The sequence below is a fragment of the Populus nigra genome, chromosome 11 (genome assembly GCF_951802175.1).
Source record: "Populus nigra chromosome 11, ddPopNigr1.1, whole genome shotgun sequence".
In the NCBI taxonomy this organism is placed as follows: Eukaryota; Viridiplantae; Streptophyta; class Magnoliopsida; order Malpighiales; family Salicaceae; genus Populus; species Populus nigra.
The window spans coordinates 1,110,145-1,133,665 of record NC_084862.1 but is presented as its reverse complement, the minus strand read 5'-3'; the positions used below and the strand labels follow the sequence as shown (position 1 = coordinate 1,133,665).

General features: G+C 34.2%; 3 protein-coding genes and 1 pseudogene across 4 annotated transcripts; 3 read left to right on the top strand and 1 right to left on the bottom strand.

The window, feature by feature from the left end:
* Positions 1-356: 356 nt before the first annotated feature.
* LOC133668632 (uncharacterized protein At5g23160-like) lies at positions 357-2,390 on the top strand (annotated as a pseudogene).
* A 2,697-nt stretch (positions 2,391-5,087) lies between these two features.
* On the top strand, positions 5,088-7,031 carry LOC133668631 (uncharacterized). The gene is made up of 4 exons (XM_062088584.1): positions 5,088-5,638; positions 5,994-6,095; positions 6,192-6,369; positions 6,807-7,031. Exons 1-4 carry the CDS (start codon positions 5,088-5,090, stop codon positions 7,029-7,031), a joined length of 1,056 nt encoding a protein of 351 aa, XP_061944568.1.
* A 3,270-nt stretch (positions 7,032-10,301) lies between these two features.
* LOC133706173 (G-type lectin S-receptor-like serine/threonine-protein kinase At2g19130) lies at positions 10,302-13,106 on the bottom strand. Its single transcript, XM_062131649.1, has one exon. The coding sequence runs from the start codon at positions 12,965-12,967 to the stop codon at positions 10,490-10,492; it is 2,478 nt and encodes an 825-aa protein (XP_061987633.1). The 5' UTR covers positions 12,968-13,106; the 3' UTR covers positions 10,302-10,489.
* Positions 13,107-18,628: 5,522 nt separating this feature from the next.
* On the top strand, positions 18,629-22,572 carry LOC133667974 (uncharacterized). Of its 2 annotated transcripts, none has more exons than XM_062087694.1 (5): positions 18,629-18,790; positions 19,542-20,000; positions 20,096-21,341; positions 21,457-21,603; positions 21,732-22,572. In XM_062087694.1, exons 2-5 carry the CDS (start codon positions 19,950-19,952, stop codon positions 22,355-22,357), a joined length of 2,070 nt encoding a protein of 689 aa, XP_061943678.1. In that variant the 5' UTR covers positions 18,629-18,790; positions 19,542-19,949; the 3' UTR covers positions 22,358-22,572. The 2 variants fall into 2 exon arrangements, with proteins under 2 accessions (XP_061943678.1, XP_061943679.1); XM_062087695.1 differs by lacking the exon at positions 18,629-18,790 and adding an exon at positions 18,814-18,910.
* Positions 22,573-23,521: the final 949 nt, after the last annotated feature.

Sequence of the window (23,521 nt, the reverse complement as noted above, 5' to 3'; positions counted from 1 at the left end):
ACACGATTATGGCCCCCCACAAAATCTGTGTTAGTGATCTTATGGATGGAGATAAATACAGCTAAAGTTTGTTCTGCGTTTGGTGGAAAGAAAACACCAGTAGTCCTGTCATTGTTGGACTGTTGAGGATGATTTCTTTTTCACATTCGATGATAGTCGTGGCGGTAAAGAAAACTAAACCAACTAGTGATATTTGGAATAGACAATTTGGATCATATATGGTGCAATTTAGTGGAAAGATTGCGTTAAACCAAAGTCATTTTGGTGGCTTCTCGTGCGACTTTCTCTGGTTCAAAAGAAAGAAGAAAATGAACAATGATATCGAACGACATGTCGTTCATATCAATGGTTTAAAAATGTCGTTCATACTGAAAAGGGAATTAGGTTGGTTCAATGCCAGTTTTCAATTTGCTCTTTGAACTTTTAAAACCTTTCAATTAAACCCATAATTATCCTTATCAATTTTACTATTAAATTTTACAACTGGACTCTTGGATTAACAAAAGCCAGACCGAAGTCCAAATTTAAAGGACGGCTACGTTTATACCTATAAGCTCCCATTGTCAACTTCTGGTCAAGAGGGAGAAGAAATCACCCGCATGTATAAATATCCACGTATATTTTGTCATAAAATTAATTAAGTCATCGTAACCTTGACTCCAACTCCAATTCGAATTAATTTTCTTATATATATCTTGTTTCAAGTAAATTATGTGCATGCATTTATTAGAAATTGTATTTAATCCTATTAAAAGTTGTGTTTAATTCTAATTCTATTACATAATGATTTTAGAATTTAACTCTTGAAATCAGTATTATTTATCTTAATATATGATGAAAAGCATGTGTTATTAAAACAATTCGAGTAAAAAATAATTAATTCTTGAATGGTATACAAACTGATTTAAGTATAAAAAAATTAAAAATTATGTTTTTTCCATGAACTTTCTAAATTAAAACGATGACTAATTAATAACATGAAGAGCACATACAGTTAGCAACTGAGTGATCCTAATTACCTATTATCTAAGTATTGCTAAATATAACCCATCCTTGCCGACCTTCTGCTTCCAAATAAGAACCTCACAGACAAAACAAAGCACAAGCTATCGTCTGTTTCATTTCTTTTTTCCCTCGTTCAAACCAAAAACTATGAAGAACAGCAATCTTTAAACCACTTACTAGCTGTTATAGTTATTATCGACAACCCTTCTCTATGCCCATCAAGTCTTTGTGTTACAAACAACAATACTCATGAAGAACGTTTCAAGAAACAAGTTGTTGCTATGTTTTAAGCCAGTGGTTAATGTGGATCAGCTACTGCTCGATCACTCCAAAGTTGGTGTTGTTGATCACTCAAATATCCAGGCTTTGAAGCTTCTTCGAAGGAGAAAGAAAGAGGATATGAAGCGATTGGTGTCAAATTCTTCTTTTCTTTCGGATGATAATAGGAGGTGTTCAACAATAATTTCTTCTTCGAAAAATTCATTGATTCTTCATCCTCCAAAGAAGAACTTCTCTCGTGTCATCAAGGCCGTTTTCTTCGAGACCATATTGGTTAGTTCAATATCAAATTTCTTACTTCATCTATTTCTTTCCAGGCTTAAATTTTTAGTACAATAATTAATGATTGTTCAGAATTTCTATATTTTGATAGCTTTTCAAGGCGATTTTTTCGCTGATGATCATGTTTTCTTCTTCTTTTTTTCTTTGTTTTCAGTACTCCTTCAAGCTTAAATTTTTAGAAGAATTAATTGATTGTCTCCAAAATTATATTTTTTGTTCATCAAATTCTTTATTTCAGGTTTTTTTTATTTGTTCGTTTGTTTTAATGATGATCATATGTTCTTTCATTGTTTGTCAGTCCAAGAGAGTTCGTGATCGTAAAGGGAGTCAATGTCAAGACCACTCAAATGGATCAAAGCATATCTCTTCTTCTTCACCAATGAATAGCAAAAGAACTTTGGATGATACAAGTGATCATCATGACAATACTGACCATCAAGTTAGCGAAGCAAATTTGGTAAAATCTTGTTCAAGTTGAATATCAGAACCAAGAAAAATGTCCAAGATAAAAAAGAACTCAAAAAACCCAAATCAAGAACTTGAATTCAAGGCAAGAAACATGGACAAGTCAGGCATGTATTTACTCCTTATGAGTTTTACAGTGACAATTTTGTGGGGTAAGCTATGTGCAATATTTTGCAACTTAATTTGGTTATATTTTTTGCCTCGAAGACGGCATAATACTAGCCGGCCTGAAAATGTTAGAACAAGCTTGTGGTTGCCAGAGAAAAAAGAGAGTAAAGATCAGTACTTCTACGAGAAGAAGGTCATGGCAGGGCTGCTTGAAAGGAAGCATCAGAGGTTTAATGACATTAAATTTTTGACGTGAAAATTCTATTTTTCGTGTTCGATGCAATCTCTTCATCTCTCGTTTTGTGAAAAAATTAAAGGTTCAGGAGACAGATCACGCACTAGTTTCTTGTGTTGATAGCCTCTTCGCATCTTTGGGGACTATGGCAGAATCTGAGTACATAACATTCTCATTTACTTTTTGCTTCTTTTCTAACTTTATTTTCATTTTTTAAATATTTTGGAAAATTGTAATCTATTAACGAGGGGAAAGAATATAAAGAAATTGGATTGATATATCATGGAATGTATGGGATCATGGTTTGTTGGATGCTTTAAACTAACTTAACTGGCAAAAAATTTTCTTTATTTAAACTGATTTATATGTTACTTGGAATTTTTTAATGTAGTATTAATGACGCATTTTTAATATTAATTTTATTTATTTGAAGAAATAAATTCCCCTAGATATTGCTTCAACTTAAACTCATGAAGTCGAATAAATTAGTAAATCTTTTTTAACCACCAGGTCTATTTTGAGGATTAATCGGTAAAGATTGAATGATGAAATTCAATTTTATTTCATGGGCGAGACTTGAGATAAAATTATTAATTTCATAGTTTTGGTAATTCGATCTCTTGGTAAAATGACAAAATTTATGTTTGATATTTGCAAAAAAATCCTGTTTTTTTATATGACAAAAAAATACTCCCTTTTATATATGTAGACCACACCACGACGATCTTCTCGTGAATGAAAATCACCAAAATAATATACTAGCAATGTGTGAAATGCCCAACACCCTAAAATGGATGTCTGCCATCAAGGAATTAAGAAAGTTGATTTAAAAACTAAGTGAAGGGAACCTCGTTAATTAGTCGCTAATTGATTGATTACATATAGGGAGTATGTGTGTGTCTATATATATATTTGTATTTTCTTTCAATGTGTTCCCAATGATAAAATAAGTACGAATTTTTTTAGTTTAGATGAAGAATTTTTTTTATATATAATTTATAAGGTAGTGTTTTGTTACTATTTTATGACATAAGATATGAAGATAATTGAGATAGAAAAGATATATATATGTTTTCATGTACTTCATGTTTTGAAATAAAAAAAATTATTTAAGAAATGAATTTATTTTTGTATCTATTTTTTATTTTAGAAAGATAAAATTCACTTTAAAAAAAATAAAAAGAGAAAATTATCCTATAAAAAACTCTTCATATCTATTTTAAAAAATAAAAACCAAATAAATAAAATATTCTATCAAGATGAGTAAGGAACAAAGTTGATAGAAGTTGGTCGTTTCTTGAGGTTCTTCTTCTTCAAAAAAGAAAAGTGGTTAAAGCTAAAAGCCATGATTCTCAAATAAAATCAAGTTGTAGCTATGGCACCTAAAAGCAAGGCCATTTTACCAAATTTATTGTTATTTATAATAGTTAATGACTATAAATATTCCTAAACAAAACAAGAAAAAAAAATTAATTATTTTATTAAGTCCAAAATCGATATGTTAATTTAGAAGTATGAACTTTTCTACTTAAAAGTATTGTTATTAAATCTAGTTTAATTTGGTAAATTGATTAGTTTTAAAAAAATAGATGAGAGTTGAACTAGTGTATGTGTTTTTTTGTATATTTTTATCTTTTTTATATGTGTTTTTTCTTTTATTTTGAAATTGAAATAAATTGTGATTTCTGTATTGCAATTTCCATGAATTTTGAAAAATAAATTACCTATCCATATATTATATAAAAATATATCTTAATGGGGTATCTCTACTGTCCTTTTCTTACATTTAGTTTTTTTTTCATAAATTTAGTTAGACCTTCTATACTTTTCTTTTTATCTTAATACAGTTACTCCATTTAGCTTCCTTCTAATTTACCATTAAAAAAATAGAAGAATTGAGGGACCAACTAATCCTCTCTAGTAGAGGGACCACATTAAAAAATACTCTCTAGTAGAGGGACCATAATAAGTAAAACTCAAGAGAATAGGGACTAAATATACAGTCAAACCCCTTTTGAAAATAACTCACCTAAATAACAGGCCGCGCGCTTCTTAACTGCTTCTCGCCCTCTCTCTCAGGTGCCTTTGCGTTTCTTCGTCCAGCTAAAGCTATCTCTGGTTTCTTGAACTGATAACTTCAATGTGAATGATATCAGATTTGATTTTTCTATCATCATTAGTGTTTCTTGTTACCATCCTTAACTCTATCTTTCTTTTGTTATTTTCATTAGTTTCTTCAAGGTTAATGCTACTGTTTCTTGAACTTAATTTTGAATGCAGTCAAGAACTGAAACAATTTCAATGTTTCAATGTTTCTTTACCATTCTTGTTTGATTTAATAAAATGCGTTTGGTTTAATCTCTTAGTTAACATGTTCTAGTTGCTATTTTTTGTGTAAATGTGTAGATAATTATGTATGCTTTCACATTGTATATGGATTTGCTAAGTTTCTTTTCATTTTACGTGATTTTTTGCTTTATGGATTCTTGAAAAATCTCTCATTCGGGGTAGTGAAATCCATTGTTAACTTCATGTTAGACCTGAAATCTTTTCTTTTGATTCTCTATTTTTTTTTCCTTCCTGTTGACAAGTTTACAGTTGCTCTATAGTCTATCTTTGATTTCATGTTGTATTGTGGCCGATTCTTCTAACGATGGAATTGGTTCTTCATTGCGCATTGAAATTCTTTGTTTTGTAGAAAAATCTTGTAAAGATGACACCTCCAAGAGCATTGATTCAACAAAGTGTGGAGCATGCTAAAACAAAGAACAAGAAGGAGAGGAGGGATAGGACTGTACCGACCAAGAGGGAGATAGATAATCTAGAATCAAATGCTGCTCGAAAACTTCAACTAGAATATCATAGTACATTGGGCGATCCAATAGCAGAGTTTGAAAGACTCCTTCATTCTGCTGCTCCACTTATCACTTCCTCTTGTACAAATAAAAATCAGCAGTTAGATAGTTCTCTTCATCAGACTCAGTTACCAAGAATATCACTTCAGGATGTTTGGAAGTGGTATGAAACACCTGGGAGTTATGGGTTAGAAGTCAAGGCAGGAGATTCTCCAAATATTAATGGTTTTCTTTCTGAATCGACACCATTCTGTGCATATTTTGTTCCTTACCTGTCAGCTGTTCAATTTTTTGTTTACCCACATCTCTCAGATGTTTGTGGGAAGGATAAAGAGGACACCAATCCTGAACTCGTATTTGAATTCTTTGAATCTGAGCTTCCACACGATCGAAAGCCTCTTCATTTAAAGTTAGTCTTCTTCTTACTATTTTCAATCTTGCTTGTGTTATTACTGTTTTCTTCTGGGAGTATGAGCTCTTTACCTGTGCTATTGAGATTCAGGCATGACAGGCAACAGCATGCCTAACTAGAATATCCTCTGATATGTAATCTCATGTGTGCTTGAAGGATGGACATTTTATAATGATGCCAAGTAGCTGAGCCTTGAGGCTTTTTTTACTCAAGAAATCTCATGTGTGAATAGCCTCACTTTTGCTTGCTTTCCAGTTCTTGAACAAACATTCTGGTTCCACGCTTCACCGCGCCCTCTGAAACCTTGTGGGAAGATGCAACTGATTTTGTGTTAATCCCTTGCTAATTGCAGAATCAGGGACCTCATCAGTATCAACACTTCTAACCTTCAAGTGTTCGGTGATCCATCAAAGCTAGAATCTATGAACCTGCATGATCTACACCCTTCATCTTGGTGAGAAACAACAAGATCTTGTAGTTCTTGTTATCCTTGGTGCTTATATGCATGTAAAATTTATCATACTCGTGAACTCTGGATAAATGGTTTCAGGTTTTCAGTTGCTTGGTACCCTATATATCGAATTCCAGAGGGCGAGTTTCACGCAGCATTCTTGACATACCATTCATTTAATCAATTAATTGTACGTAGCACTCCAATTGATTCGCTCAGTAAGACGTTTCAGATGATTGCCTTCCCAGTTATAGGATTGCAAAGCTACAGGACAAAGGTAACTTCTATATAACACTGACTCAAACATTCCGATGATTTTAGGTCCAGATTGTACTTCTATATGTCGAAATGGTGTCCGCAAGAGAAGGAAACTGCAATCAGAGATTCATGCCATCACTACATCTGATTTTCCATGGTCTTCATTTCTGAACAATGACATGTTCATTTTAAGTAGTTGATGAGAATTTGGTCTAATTGCTTGTATCAAAAGACATGATTGATTGACATGCCGCACGATAAAATCCTTCTGCGTATACGATGATTAGTTCTTTTCTATAGTGTTGTTTCGGTTTATGGTACTTTCGTCTGTGGTAAGTACATAATAGATGATACTGCTCTAAGAATGGTGTATTTGGTGGGGGCCTGCATTCCCAATTTGCTAAGACTTTTACAAAGGAACAGGCTGATTAATACCTGACAATCTTGTAATTGTAGGGTGAGCGCTGGTTTGATCTCAGAACTCATGTTGAGTCTTCATCAGAAGAAACTACTTCTAAAACTTCTGAAATTCTCATAGAAAGAAGCAGAGCACTGGAGGAAAGATGCAGAACACTGAAGAAAAATGCCTTGCTTCTCTCTACAAGAAGTGTTACAACAGATCAAGTCAACAGAGTTAATTACCATCGAGATTATCAGTTCTTCATTAGTAGGGAACGCTAGGTTGATCTTTCCTGCATCACATCTTACATTGTGCTGCTTTCTGTAAAAAAAAAAACGTGAGGTCTAAACTGCTAGTACGGTATCAATTTTGCCGGGTTTTGTAGGTATTAAGAAACAGAAAGTATACAACAACCCTACGGCGGAAGAGTTAGTTTCAGTTTGTACAATCACTGTAGTTGATTTGCCTGTAACATGCAGTTCTGGAGAGGTTTTCCACTATAAAACTAGAAATTCCTCTCCTATCTCTCTATTGCTACTTCCCTCTGTTTCTTTTCATTGAAATGTTGAATAGATAATACAATTAGGTTGTCATAACCTAATTTTTGAACAAATAATAAAAATTAAATATAGTTGACAATGGGGTTAAGTAAACAAAATTTGAAGTTTGGGGATGCAATTATAAAATTTGAGAGTTAATTGATCAATTTTGAAAAAATTAAATCTTTAACTTTTTAATTTAGGGCCAAATTGAACAATCCGGAAATTAAAGACTGTTTTGTAAACAGTGTTATAATTTAGAGATTTAATTGAAACTAATCCCCAAAGGGCAAAATTAAAAGAATGAATTAAGGACCAAATTGAACAATCCGGGAATTAAGGACTGTTTTGTAAACAGTGTTATAATTTAAGGATTTAATTGAAATTAATCCAAAGGGGCACAATTAAAAGAAATTTTTAATTGCTTAGAGGTCCAATTGCCGAATTTCCAAAGTTCAGGGATCAAAATGAAAATGTCCATTGCTGCTGAAACGTCGCCGTTGCTGGTGGAATCCATTGCTGTCGAAACGCCACCGTTGCTGGTGGAACAGCCATGTTCGTCTTCTCCATCCCGATTCAACAGGCTGAAAATCTGCAACGGATTCGATCCAATCGTGGACCACGTCTCTTGCCCATGATCTCGTTCGTGGAAAATAACAGTCCTGCAAAGGCAGGACTGGTTAAAGGAAGTGGCTGGGGAGTCTATAAAAGGGAGAAGAAAACCTAGAACAGGGACCGAAAAGATGAGAGCAAAAACAGAGGACCGAAAACCAGAGAGCAAGAAAAATAGAGCATAAATCCAAAAAAAAAAATACAGAGAGAAGAAGAACCAACCCAGAAAACCAAAGAAAAAAACCAGAAAAGAAAAAAACAGAGCAACACGCAGAGAGCAAGGAAGAAAAAGGTCAGCATACACACAGACAAGGATTGTCCCTGCCATTGTTTTTTCCCTGCAACAAGAAAAACAAAAGAAGACTCAACAAATGACATATACAGTAAACCGGAGTCTTCACTGTTGATTCTTTCATCCTCTCAAATCTGCTGGAGGACGAAAGCAGATCGTGGGCACAGGAGCAAAAGGGAAAGCAGAAGGGAAGAGGCAAGAGGCACCACCGTTTTGCAAGCTTCTTCTCTGTTTCCAGAAGCAGGTACGCCATTTCTCCATTCTTGTTTTGTGTCTTCAGATTGGGTGTGTGTAGCAAGAATACTGTGCGAAGGTAAGTTAATTACCTTCGCACAGTTTAAAGCACGCATGAATTCACTTCATGCGTGCGCTTGGACACGGTCTGGCCTATCAATAAAAATAAAATATGAGCCGGACTGGCTGGGCCTAGCCCAGCCCAGCCCAAAAAAATAAAAAAATAAAAAATAAAAAAACAAAGATGTGTGTATGTATAAATAAGAAAAATAAATAAGAATTTATTATTTTTATTCATGGACGCCAGATTCAGAATAAAAATATTGATTCAAATTTATTTCATTGTATTTTATTTAATTACATAAAAATAAAAAATATGCATGCAAAAAATAAAGTAAATTTATTGGTTTATTCACTGATGCTAGAGTCAGGAATAAAGATATTGATGTAAATTTATTTTATTTTATTGTATTTTACTTTTATTTAGTTACATAAAAAAATGTGTACGCGTAAAAAAATAAATTTATTTGATTTGTTTATTCATTGACGCCAGAGTCAAGAATAAAAAAATACTGATTTAAATTTATTTTGTTTTTTTTTGTGTGATGCGTAAAAATAAATTTATTTGATTTATTTATTCACTGGCGCCAGAGTCAGGAATAAAAAATACTGATTAAAATTTATTTTGTTTTTATAGCTACGTAATATTTACCAACACCAGAGTTGGAAATATCCGTAATTAAATATTCATTGACGCTAGAGTCGGGAATATTACACGCAAAACCACCGCAGCATAAACCAACAAAACATTAGCAATTTATGACAAAGTCAGCAATGCAGCCTGCCTTAGGCAGGATGCTCAAGGAGTGATAATATCTTCCTTTTTGCGTAACCAGTCTCGTACCATAGAATCTATATTGACTAGTTAGGGTTTCTAGTAATTATAATACTAGGTGACGACTTTTTAAATAATACCATTCTCTATTAAAGAATAGGATGTCAAAAATCTGTTCTTTTTTTTAGATAAATTTTTAAGACCGCCGCTATGTCGGGTGTGATAAGGTGATCAAATTGTTAAGTTTCTCCAAATTAAATAGCAAGTTCATTTGTATCCATGCATGCTGGGTCAATTCCAGTCAATTGAGGACAGCTTCCTTTCAGTTGTTGACTGTTTTTGTTCACCCAGCATTGTGCTTAAAATGAGTGGAATCAGCATGCTTTGTATACAAATTCGCAAGGTGAGAGTCAGATGCATGGCCTGGAATATAAAAGCTATTTTGTCTTCTGTTTAGCAGTCCGTGGTTATCAGAAGCCAAATCCAAATTCACTGCTGATGATTCGTCTTTAATCATAAGGTCTTCTGCTTCGCACACAATTAACAGATTCTTGGTCCCAAGTCATGGCTCTCCCTCCAACTCGGGGAACAAATTTGTAACTCTTTTAAGTTCTAAGAAAGAAACAGAGAAAAGGAGTTATCATTTTTACGTGCATGTGGGTGGGTTGGACTTTTGAAGCTAGATTCTTCATTGGTGTGCTGGACCATCCAAGTCTTGTTCATTAGTGATCAAATTTTAGATTGCATGGTTTCAGGGCAAGATCCCAGGTTCCATCTTGCTGATGTTATTGTAGTAATGAATGAGAAAGTAGTTTGTGGACAAGTAATGCTTAAGATATTAAAATCTCTTTCTTTGAAAGACAATTTACTGGATAGCACCACCTTGTTCTTGGAGGAATTGCAATTCTGAAATGGATTGAGGATGAAAAGGTCTGATTAGACTTGAAAATAGCTGCTGCTTGCCTTAGTCATAGATTATATATACATTTAGCTGTGTCTAGATATCTCATAAACCAATTATAGGCTGAAGTTGATGTCATGAAGCATGAAGCATGCCATAGCTTTGGAGATTATTTAAGAAGAAAGGCTTTTACAACAGTACTAGGATTTTGCCACTCTCAGAAAACTAACTTTTACAATTAACTAAGACTCTTGCATTCTCAAATATAATAGCAGTATTACAGTTACTTGAACCAGATTTCTCGGCGTCCTTCTTTGGTTCTCTTTTTAAGACTTGGGACTTTTGTTTGATGTGGTGTTCTTAGACTGAGTAGAAGCAGTTGAGGTGTGGCTCTGTGCCTGTGAACTTTGGCTGGAGGATGATTCTGTGAAGAAAATTATGTTCTCCTGGTTGTCAAACACTTGGAGACATCTTGGAGTTGGAGGTGGATTCACGCTCACAACCCCTTCGAGGATCTGAACTACGTGGCCCATTGATGGCCTTTGGGTTTCTTCATCTTGGATGCACCAGCAAGCAACTTTACAGACTCTTGTTAGCTCTTCAAGATCAGCATCCCCCTCCAACCTGTGGTCCAACAAGCTAAGGATGTCACCGTGCTCTTGATTGATTTGGTTTGCAACATAACTTGGGAAGAACTTCACTTTCCCATCTTCAGATTGCTCAGAGTTTCTCCTTCCTGATACAACTTCAAAAATCATCATTCCATAACTGTAAACGTCTGCTTTGGCTGTTATAGCCACTCCTGAAATCCACTCTGGAGCTAGATAGCCTCTTGTACCTCTCATGGTTGTCAGCACCCTGCTAAAATCCCGGCCGACGAGCTTTGCCAGGCCAAAATCAGCCACTTTTGGGCAAAACTGAGCATCTAAAAGGATGTTCTCAGGCTTTATATCGCAGTGTATGATACAGTCCCTGCATTTCTCATGGAGATAGTTCAATCCTCTAGCTGTCCCCAAAGCAATACTGTACCTAGTTTTCCAGTCTAAGACCTTTGTGTTTTTCTCACTGAAAAGAAGGGAATCAAGAGAACCATTCGGCATGTAGTCGTAGACCAACAGCTTCTTATTTCCCTCTGAGCAGAACCCACGAAGGCGAACCAGATTGACGTGCTGGATTGTCCCGATAGTGCTGACTTCTGAGCGGAATTGCTTCTCTCCTTGGCTGATGCTTTCAAGCTTCTTCACAGCTATGACACTAGTATCAGGCAACACCCCTTTGAAAACAGAACCAAAACCTCCTCCCCCCAGTTTCTCAGAGAAATTCTTCGTCGCACTCTGTAAATCTCTGTATCCAAAAGCCATCAGTGAACCATCTACTGCTTTGCCCATTTTTACTGTTTTTCTCCTTCTCAAGAAAATGAACAGAACAAGGGCAAGGAGAGACACTATCACCACTGAGCCCACAGCACCGCCAATAGCTATTCCTTTATTATTCTTAGAACTTGAAAACTCAGAAGCTGCAAGCCTGATATAGATAGATTTTCCATCTGTACCATCTGCAAGTTGTTGCATATTCAATAGATCGCCGGACCAAGCTGAGCACTGACCACCATCAAAAGCATAGGCAGTACAAGAGCAATTCTTCAAGCAAGTTGATTCACATTCCCGTGCACTCCCAGCTGCCACTACTATCTGTGGATTTGCAGGCGACTCCATATTGTAACTTGGGAAAAATCTGTCACTCTTCCCATTAACAACACTAGAATTCCCACACTGCAGATTTGTTGCCCTCTCACATCCCCCAGAAAAAACCTCCGAATACCAGTCTCCCGTCGATTTCGGGTTGAAACCTCTCAGGCAGTCGCAGAAAGGCTGTGATTTCGCATTACAGCTTCCAAAAGCCCCACAGTAAGCATACACCTCACATTGCGTCTTTGGTTGAGACCAGAACAAAAACCATTCGTTGGTACTCGCCGACCATGTTAGCTGTTGAATCTGCCCGCCATCATCCATCACAAACCGAGATATGACTGTACTGTTGTACACTGAATAGGTGAAGTAGCTCTCATTATCATTGCTAACATAACTAAAGTTGTAGATATAATTCAATCTCATTTCAGGAACTAAGCTGAAAATCTGTCCATTCCATTCTCCACTGGTCCAATACTGTATGGACCTCTTCCAGAAGATCAAATATCGACTCTGATTTGGGTCTAGCTCAAGAGAGAAAAGACCCGGTGCAGGATTATCTTTGCTTTTCCATGAAATGAGACGTGTGTTCCTGTTGTTGATTTTGCTCAATCCAACCTTAGCACCAGGCAGCCATGTATCAGCTGGAAAATCAAAAGACTGCCATAGTGGTGACAATGATGGATTAGACCCATCTCTCAAAACTAGATTTCCATCATTACCAAGTACTGCTTCCACAGATCTAGAGCTACTAGAGCTCAAATTTGTGGACCAAATTAGGATCTTGGACTCATTAAAGAGAGCTAAATTCCCATCAGATATTCTTAACTCCGAAGAAAATCTATCAGAAACAGGTGTCTCTCTGTTTGCCATCCAAACTATGGTCTGTTTAGACACCTTATCTCTATAATACCTCATGCCTATGTAGTAGTTTGAGGAGTTACCTGGCTTGAAGAAACCAAGTTCGAAGACTTTTCCTGCTGAGACAATAGTTTGGTCTCCAGAAAGAGAGCTGTTTGCAGAGATTGTATCAGCTCCAAGGGAGACATGGGGCTTGAGAGAAAAGCATATGAAAATAACGAAAGGCATGATGCATGGATTGTTTCTGACATCCATGGCTGCTGCTAAGGTATTTTGCAGGTAAGTTTGAGTTTTTCAAGGTGTAAGAATGTACAGCTGATTTTATGGAGTCTGAGAGAGAGAAAACAAGACTTGGTCTCAATTTACTCCGTAATCATTTGCCAATGAAACTTACGAGATTGTTGTTTTGAACATGAAGTCAACCGAGCTTTCTTGAGGGTAAAAATCTATGATATTTTTAATTCTCGTAACTTATGTGTCTAAAAAATATTTTTTTTTAAAAAAAATATGAAATTAATTTTTTTAAGTGTTTTTTAATTATTTTAAATCATAGAAAAACCACTTAAAAAATCCTTATTAAAAAATAAAAATCATGATCACAGTAAACCATTTCAATCTCAAGAGCTAAAACTAATGTCTTGTTTTCGATCAGTAAATATATAAATATATATAAAATAAATATTTCTCGTAGTTTTCTATCATTAAATTTATACATTTGGGATATCTGGTGGGGGTGAAATTTTTTTTTAAAACCACAAAATCATTCTCGTGCCCAGAAAATAAAATTCAAAGTTTCCAGATTTTGCAACCTGAGACCTTCTAGAGATCAAGATTGAATTCTGTGAAAGACAAATGGTCTGTAATCAGCATAGGACCGAGAATTCAAGCTTGGTCAGCATGAAACAAGAACAAATTTATAGCCAGACATCAGGTTGAATGTTGAATATATTTCTTAAATGTAATCTGAATTATTATATAAATAGCACTATCTGATTAGGAATAAAACACATCTCAACCATCAATCCAACCTCTTATTAACGATAATCAATTGTCTTAATTCTATAGAGTAATAAAAGGGTGCCAGGAAGTCAACACTATTCAAATAATTAAGCAACCAAAGATATTTCTTTTATTTTCCCCATAATCTAATATTATTTTTTTTTAAGAAAAAGACAGACAGAGCCATTGCCGTGTTGAAAACTCTCCTCGATCACTTTCATGAAAATAAAACGCCTTTATGGCTGGGTGGCACAATTGCTTTCACATGGCAATTGAAACTTGCCCATCAATTTTCAACCTGCCTCACTACTTCATTAAAATTTGCAATAAGAAAGGGTTGCCCTTTGCCATATCATTCATGGTTTTCCCTGCTGCAAAAGCATGCTTTAAGGTTCTAGATTCGAGCTTCGTTATTAATTTCTTTTATGAAGTGGGATCTCTGCAGTATCATTAAATAATTATGATTATTAGGTGTATATATATAAATATCTTAAAATTTAAATTTAATATAAGTGAATTAGAGTTTTGTATAAATATGAATGTGTGTGAAAAAAAAATTTATTAATGTGGGTGTTCGGGTTAACTTGATTGTATCTCGACTAATCTCAATTAACAACCATGTAAGTCTTCAATAGCCCTGAAAAGACTCAAACTTGTAACCATTAGAAAACAAATTCAAAACCTAATAAATTAAGCTATTCTCGAGGGTTTTGAATTTTAATATTCTATATTAGGTATATGGTCCATCTCCATGCGTGTCAGAATGAATTTATAATGGTTAATTGGTCTAAATATTCATGTAAACTTGAAGACTATCCTAATTGAGGGAAGAAGATTTGATGGGTTGGCTTAGCAGCAGCCACAGGTAATTGTCTATTTCTTTGAAGTCAAAAGTTAGAACTGGATCCTAAAAATCAAAACAATACATAAACATTTTCTGTTTCAAAATTAAAGTTATAATTGGTCATGGGATTGATTCTCACTTCCTCTTCCTCGAAGAAGATTTGCCCTCTCCAAAGAAAAAACAAAATATTCCTTTTTCTTTCTTTCTAATAAATATAATTAGGTGATAATAGTATTTCAAAAGATTTAAGATATGCCTTTTAAAATTATTTAAAAAGATAATTTAACTTCAATTCACATACAAATTAATCTAAGAATATTCTTATTATAATCACGAAAATAACCATGAAGCACTGTTATTAAATTTGGTTGTGGCCATTTACGTTATGACCTTCAAGTTTTAAAAAAGTTATTTGAGTTTTGTGATAAAAAATTTTAAATTGATTTATGATATTATTAAAATTCATTGATTTTAATTTTTTTTTTCTCAAGAGGACCTGTCAGTGATATAATGAGGAAGATGGGGATGATGTCAAGTCTGCGTAGCCCTTGTGGGCTGGGCCACACACGTGTTACTATGAGGTGCGAAACCATGAAGCACATGCATTGACCTCGACACAACCACTCGCCGTTAATGATAAATTAGAAATCACTCAATCAATTGTTTAAGCATATAAATCATAACACTCTTTCGAGTTCTTCAAACTCATCAGGCAAAAACTTTTTTTTAAAAAAAATAAAAATAAAATTCAAAATAGATGGCTCCAAAGAATTTATTTTATTTTTAATTTAATGAGGTTTGCAACTAGCAAGACCACAATCATGAATATTTGGTCATTTGTGCAAAGCTAACCACCCACATGACCTCCCGTATAGATTCTCATACAAAAAAAATGTGTTTCTTCTATAAAGATTAGTTTTATGATTAGAAAATAAAAAAGAAGTTCTTTTACTCTCCTCAAAAGACTCTCCTTAAATTATTATTATTTGAATATTAATCTTCATTTTCCTAAACCTAAAACAATAATAAAATAACCGATAAAATAACGTATGTTACAAACTCTAAAAAGTCATCGGAATAACACCACAAACCATTTATTGGTGGCTATGTGGTGCTCACATAATTCTCTATTATAGCGTCCGATCTTTTATAATGACGCACGAATAATTATTTATATATATATATATATATATAATCTGGGATGTTCAAATCAGCTTACGCGTATTACAACTAATCCTTGAGTCCACTGAACATCTTGTAAACTCACTAGACATGTAAGGTACTGCAGGGTGACAAACATGCACAGAGAAGATCGAATCCAAGTGCAGAAAAAAAAATAAGTCTCTTTTCCCATCAAGCCACGACCTCAAGTGCGCACGAATAATTATCTTGATGTCTATTTTTCTATCTTTCTAGCTAGTGGCTTTTTTTTAGAAAAACTTGTTTCTTCAGTGACCACCTCTCTTAGTTATTTTCCATCAATTTATATTCTCAGTGGGTAGTAATTTTTCTCGATCATCACTAACTAGTGTCAGCCTTTCAACTAATAGTATCACAACGAGTTACCACAATGAGAAAAAATAATTCATCATTACTTTACTATTTATAAGATAAGCTTGTATAACCAATATGTATAAATAATTCATTGCACAGGTAAACAGAGAGTTCCATTCGCAAGTTCATTCACATATAACTACAAGTTCATACAATTTCAAACACTCCCTATTTTTAGTAAAAGCATGGAATACCCAAGTACAGGCCCATCATTCAGTGGCTAAATCCAATCTCCTATCAGCCCATCAAGTAATCGTGAAAAGACCTTAGATTTAATTTGAAATTTTCACAACTTCATGAGAAAGATAACACTAGTAATAATACAAATAAACTACACGCATGAAAACAATATATAATCTATCAGCATCCAAAAAATGGCGAAGTCCAAGGAGGAGGAGCATCCCATTAAACTAGAGAGCGAGTTTGCGAGGAACCAAAACTAGCCAAGAAGTCAGCACACTAATTACCCTCGTGAAGGGCATGAATGAGCCTATTGGGGCCGAAGGATGAGAGATGACACTGAATTCTTCAAGTGAGGATGAAATTTGTCGGGAGAAGATGACAAACAACAAATTGCTTCTAAGGAATCGCACTCAACTTCAAGAGGAGAAAGTTTTTGTCTCTATAGAAACATTAATACCATGCCAAATAGCCCATAGTTCCGCCGCCATGTTAGTGGCAGAGCAAATAAAAGAAGAGAAACCATGATGCCAGTTACCTAGAAAATATCGGAAAATGTCACCAGAACGTCCACAACCAGCCTTTCCTGAGCTCCCTAGTGAGCTACCATCCACAATATTAACCTTCCGCCAACCATACGAGGGAGGGTGCCACTGAATAAAGCGAATGGTAGGAGCAGAGCTGGGCTTTAAAAGACGAGAGAACGCACTCTTCAATCATCAATCTAGCTCTTGAAGCAAACCCCAACTCAGCTTACCCTCCCCCATGGATGCGAGGCATCACTTCGAGAGATATCACTGTTAAAAAATTATTTTAATATAATATTTTAAATTTATTAGAAAATCATGATATAATTTATATTATTTACTAACATATATTATTAAGTAAAAATTCTTTAAATTTAAAATTTGTATCGATTCATATTATTTTGTGTTTAATTTTTATCAAATAAATAGAAATGATGAAATTCAAACTCATAACTGTTTAATTATCAAGACTTTAATACTATATCAAAGAATTATCTTAATCTAATAACTTAAATTTATTAGGTAAAGTTTTAAAATATAATTTTTATTATATTTACAAGCAAAATCACAATATAATATTTGTAACTTAGGTTACAACTTTTTTTTTTTTTTAAATTGGGGTTAAAAGCCCAACAAACTAAGAATTACGACCAACAAGTATGGAAAAGAGCTACTCCATTAACACCCTATAAAAGAAAATTGGCAATTTCCTAACGTTGGGAAATTAAAAAAAATCTAAAATAAGATATAAATACACTTAGTTTATATTTAGTTAGTGTCATAATATAAAAAAAAACAGATATATAAGAGATAATAATGTATTTTGTTAAAAAGATAAAGATAAAGTGATTTTTTTTTCATTTAAAACAAAGGTATAAATAAATATATTTATTATTTTTTTTAGTAAAGTAAACTTGGAGTCACATATATCACAATATCTGTTAATATATTGTTAGATGTTTTTTTTCTAAAAAGAAAAAAATTGTTAATCACAGGAAGACATTCCCTCTTAAGAAAACAGCTGAGACATCCATGCGGTTCGCAAACGACAAGATCCACTTTCTCCTCTCATCCTCCTTTTTTGACCAAATCTGTGGATGCAGAATAAACCCCTTTTTTTTTCTTTTCTTTTTTCTATTTGTTTATGACTTCAAATGGCCAAAATCAAATTTAATATTCACCAATGTATGGTTTGATTACAATTTATTTGATATATTTATTTTTTGGGTTTAATAATATGATTCAAGAAAAGTAATTAGAACTATAGGGCATGAATGCCCTGTATTTAATTGGGCAAAAAAATGACAAAAAAGTATTTTTATTATATAAGATTAGATAAATTTAGTTTATGAATGTCCAAATTGCTCCCATAATACCATCCAATCATAGCATAAAAATCAGGTAAAACCAATTATTGGGTTGATTCAAGAATATAGAACTAAAAATCTAACCATATAATAATTTCTCAATTACACGAAATAAATTGTTAAAAAATCTAAAAAGTTGGTTCGGTGATTAAGAGAAAATTTGTATTTTTCAACCTTTTGAATTAAGATTTTCAAACCAATATCTTGAAAATTTTATTAAATTACTTTAATTGATTCAATAATACTATTAATAAAAAAATAAATTATTAGAAAAGGTAAAATAAAGGAAATAGCTCGTGAGTATATTGAAAAAATCAAGTGAGACAGAATCCAATTCAAATCTTTTTCTTTGTCCTATCCATATATATTTTTTTTATAATATAAAAATCAAAATTGCAATAAAAAAAAGAAAAGAAAAGACAACTTTAGGGTTAGCCTCAGAAAGTTGGAAGCTTTACCACAGCCGCTGCTCTAGAACAAATTTCTCTCTCCCTCTAAAATATAAATCAAAATAAATATTTCTTACATTTTTTATTGACCATAAAAATAAGGTCTTCCGTTTCTTCCCAATACAACAGTGTCTTTACCACAACCTGGCTAGAGAAAGGTACGGTCTTTCTCCTCCTTTTTTGATTTTTCTTGTGCCAATTGCTTTGATTTTTGTTTTCTCAAAATGGGTTCCTTTTGATTTTTTGTGTTTATTGGTTTTGATTCATGAAGTTTGCAGGTTTGTGGAGATGGGGTTGTTTTTTTATTTGAGAGAATGAATTATGTTTGCCTGTTTTTGAGCTAAGAGTTGTTAATTTTCCTTTATAGGTTGATATTGGTATGTTATTATGGATTAATGTTTTTGTATTGCTATATGTGTTGGAAAAGATTTCATTTTTCTTTTCTTTTTATGTTTATGCATAGATTGATTTATTGTTTCTTTGAATATCAGAAATTTGTTTCTGCTTCATTGTGTTTTTTTATTATGGTTTGTTGCTGAGGGGAAAAAGAAAAAAAAATTGAAATCTAATTGAGCTAGAAGAAATCTTTTATATGGGCTTTAAGGTAATTGGCTGCTGCATTTGTTATATCATATTAATGATTGTTATTTTCTGGTCATTTTTTAATGGATGATAATATATCATTTGTATCTTGATGAAGAAGTCTCTTCCGTTTTCTTATTGCAGCAAGTGTTAGCTGTTTTTTCCCCTTTGTTTGCTTGTCTTGATTGTAACAATCCAATGTGGAACTTGAGATGTTATTGATTATCATGGATATTGATTGTATCACCGTTCTGAACTGTGTTTTCCTTTAGCTTTCTTGTTTAATCATGAAAGCCATTTATTTTAAGTTTTTTTCCTTATTTTCAGGCCAGCATCTCTTATGTATATTAGGAATTGGGTTTTCCTAGTTGGCAAAGATTTTGATTCACTCTGGCAGCTTCAACAAATTTGAAGTGTTCTCGCACCTCCAGGAGGGTGTGGGGTGATAGCGAGGGTGTGATATTGCTGTGTGTTTTAAGGCGATCAAGATCATCTCATGTTTGGAGACTGTGCCGTGTTATGGAGGGCTTGTCTCTTGATTATGGCTAAGGTTTGCTAGGTTTCTGGAAGCGTGATGGTAGTTGGAGAATTTAAGTTAGTAGAGTCAGGTCATTGTTTTAGGTTCGTAAGTGTGGAAGCTAGAAGCAGCACAGTATAGTTGTTTACCCATTACGTTCTTTATGTAATTCAATAATAAGGTTATTTGTGTATGTAGCTTGTGTTAGTGTGGCTACAATGGTTAGGTTCTCATGTTTCAATGCTCACATCCCTTCTCACAAACCAAAGGTAAGTTGAGCAATCACTGATTTGGACGTAGTATCTTTGTTCTTACCTTCCATGGCTTTTCTGATTAGAGTTTTCCTTTTTCCTTTTTCCTTCAGAAAACTGCCGAACTTTCTGTTAAAGCAATGCATAAGAGTTTAGAAGATTTTTCTCAAATTCAATCTCCTAAGACACTGACCAAAGCTACAAGCTTGATGCTTCTGAAGGCACAAACAGATACTGGAACTATTAATAGTGTCAGGGATGCTACAAGCTCTGTATCTGCTGAACAAAGCTGGGAATTCGACAAAATTGAGGACAAAATGGATTTCAAGAATGACATAGGAGTTCATCAGACAAGGCTTATTAAGAGAAGTCAGTCTCTTGGAAGTGGATTATGCCATGAGGGAATGGTTCATTGTGACAATGATACTGAGGAGGAGATAGATCAAGGATTCTCTGGTGATTCCCTTGATCAAAATGGGTTACCTAGACCAGATGGCAGCAAGGATACAGGAAGGAGCCCAACTAGCGTGCATGAGAAAGATTTGCAACTAGAGTCTGCTCAGATGAGTTTTGATTTTGACAAGGAATGCATTTTCTCAATTGGCAATCCTCAGCATTCTGGAAAGGAAGAGCCTGAAATTTCTGATTATCTGTTATCTGGTGAAGGTGGTGATGCATCAGGTAACCAGTCACCTGGTAGCCCTCCCGTGATTGAAAAATCATGCTCATTTCCTGACATGGGCACTTTTTCACCCACATCCCATGGACATTTAGCATCTCACTCAAGATCTTTGGAGGACCTGCATTCTCTAAGCATGAGGTGGAAAACAATTTCAATTAATGGGGATGAAACTAACAAAATGAGAAAACAAGAAAGGGATGATTGCATTCCTAAAATTGAGGAAAACAATATTGAAAGTTGTCTTGATGAAGGTTTTGATTCGAATAATTACTCAGCTATGGCAAAGGATTGGATAATGCCAGTTGTGAATGAAGCAAACCTTCCAAATAAATTCCAAGGAGAATCCTCCACTCAGCAGTGGGAAGAATTACCAAGTAAGGATTTTAAAATGAAGCGTATTGCGGACTGGGTAAACAATCTTCAACACTGTAGTTCATTCGAAGAACCAAATGAATTGCCTGATACTGATGACACGGTCAATGGAGATTCAGATGATTTTGCCACTGCAAAGGTTGATAGTAAGGCCACTCCTGTCACGGAAGCTGCTAAAAGATATATCTCTTCGTTGACTGTCTCTGCTACCACAGCTCATCTGTCAAACCTTGGGCTGGCAGAGATCCCTTTTCTTAGTGCGTTTGGCAGCATGAGGATGCTTAATCTATCAGGGAACTCTATAGGTTCACATCTCGAACTTTTTCCTGTTTTTATTCTTGCCTTCGTTTTTTATCTGCCTTAGTGAAAAATAGTTATGAACTCAAGAGAGATTGTTTATTTCTCTTACATGCTTTTCAGTGAGAATAACTGCTGGTGCCCTCCCTAGAGGACTCCATGTGTTGAATTTGTCAAAGAACAGCATTTCCTCCATTGAGGGTTTACGCGAGCTTACTCGACTTCGTGTACTGGACTTGAGTTACAATAGAATATTCAGGATTGGACACGGTATGTCGAATGCGTTGTGTTTGATGGTTGTAGCTTTCCCATTTTCTCCTGTTTTCGCTTTCAAGTGTCCAATTCATAGATATTTGATTACTTCGAACATTGTAATGATTCACTTTCTGCTGTTAAAGGTTTGGCATCTTGTTCCTCCCTGAAAGAGCTATACTTGGCGGGAAATAAAATAAGTGAGGTAGAGGGTCTCCACCGTTTGTTGAAACTAACGGTACTGGATCTGCGCTTCAACAAAATCTCTACCACCAAATGTCTTGGCCAACTTGCAGCTAACTACAATTCGTTGCAAGCCATCAGCTTGGAAGGAAATCCAGCACAGAAAAATGTTGGAGATGAACAACTCAAGAAATATCTGCAAGGTCTTCTCCCTCATCTGGTTTACTTCAACCGGCAGCCAACCAAAGCCAGCACATTGAAAGATGCAGCAGACCGATCAGTTAGGCTAGGCATCAGCTCCCATCAATTTGATCGTGGCCTCAGGTCAGAGAACAAAGCTGCAAGAAAGGCTAGCCATAGCCTAGCTGGTGCTAGGCCATCATCCTCATCAACTCATGCTCGTAAAAGTCATGCTGTAACCTCACCTAAACGGTCCAGGGGCAGGCATCTCCGTTTGCCACCGAATGGAGCCAAAACATCATCTAGTCATCGCTATCATCATAATCATGCTGATCTTGACAAATTCAATTATGGATTGGAGTTCTCATTTCACAGGAGTCGAAGTGAGGGAACTCTGGGAGCTTGCTGAGGTTTTCTATTATGCTTTCAACAGCATGGTTGGTACTTGGAACATTACTTAGTTTGGTTGTGTGGTTTTCTATCTTGGTATTATTTCTCACAAATAAGGCAGTTGCCATGTCTGTGCACCAGAATAATCCTATCTTGTTTTAAGTTTGATGTTGCAAATTATCTGTTAAACAATATTGAATATGGTTTCCCCCTCAAATGGATTTCTTTTCTTTATGAGTGTTTTTTTTTTCAAGGATAGTGTTCTATGTTGTAGTAATAGTTGTTTTTTTATTTTTTATTTGAAAAAATATCAAAATAATATATATATTTTTTATTTTTTAGGTTTAAGAAAAGCAATTTTAATTATTATTTAAAAAATAATAAGTTTTAAAAAATTTGTGTTTATTTAAAACTGTTGTTGGATAGATTTTTAGATGTAAAATTAAAATAAAATGCAAGTTTCTACTAATTAAAAAAAATATATTACTTTAATTTTTATAAAACTAAGATTTAAAATATAATTATATATCAAATTTAATATAAAAATAAAATAATTTTTTTTATGATCATATAAAAAATAAAAACGACAACGATATCGTAATTTATCCCGATAGAAGTAAAACTGTCTATGATCTCTTGAAAAGAGATGGAAGCATGAAAACGTGGCATCAACAACTCTGATGATTTGATACTTTTTGACAGCGCAGCCTCTACTGTGCCCCAAGCATCGCTCATGTCTCCATCTTCGAACAGGACTCACATGTCCAGCGGCTCCAGCCTTTTGCTCTCTCACTTTTCTAGTATGGTTTTAATTCAAAGCTGCCAAATCCCAATCGTTTTCAATCACAAAAGATCAAGAAGAGCAGTGTTCATCTTTGGCTTGTTGCCATGCATGGCAGGCAGGCAGGCAGATCGAATTTGACTTCATTTTAACATTCATTTGTTGTTTTTGTTGTTTATAAATTAGTAAATTTCTGTTGCTACTATCTCGGAATATAAAAGAAATAGATAATAAAAATAAAAATAATATATTTTCATATTTTCATATATTTTTTATTTTTTATTTATTCAATTAAATATTGTTCATTCTCTTGTGTTTTAAAACTCTAACTAAACGCAATCCAAGAAAACTTTTCTCTTTTCTTTCTTTGACAATGAGATTTAGCGACTAAATCTAACACAG

Bases quoted from the DNA above. Each gene is read 5' to 3' on its own strand.
- LOC133668631 (XM_062088584.1), top strand. From the start codon at position 5,088: ATGACACCTCCAAGAGCATTGATTCAACAAAGTGTGGAGCATGCTAAA. The intron at 6,096-6,191 runs GTGAGAAACAAC...AAATGGTTTCAG, and splicing joins GATCTACACCCTTCATCTTG to GTTTTCAGTTGCTTGGTACC. The intron at 6,370-6,806 runs GTAACTTCTATA...TTGTAATTGTAG, and splicing joins TGCAAAGCTACAGGACAAAG to GGTGAGCGCTGGTTTGATCT.
- LOC133706173 (XM_062131649.1), bottom strand. From the start codon at position 12,967: ATGGATGTCAGAAACAATCCATGCATCATGCCTTTCGTTATTTTCATA.
- LOC133667974 (XM_062087694.1), top strand. From the start codon at position 19,950: ATGGTTAGGTTCTCATGTTTCAATGCTCACATCCCTTCTCACAAACCA. The intron at 20,001-20,095 runs GTAAGTTGAGCA...TTTTTCCTTCAG, and splicing joins TCCCTTCTCACAAACCAAAG to AAAACTGCCGAACTTTCTGT. The intron at 21,342-21,456 runs GTTCACATCTCG...CATGCTTTTCAG, and splicing joins TCTATCAGGGAACTCTATAG to TGAGAATAACTGCTGGTGCC.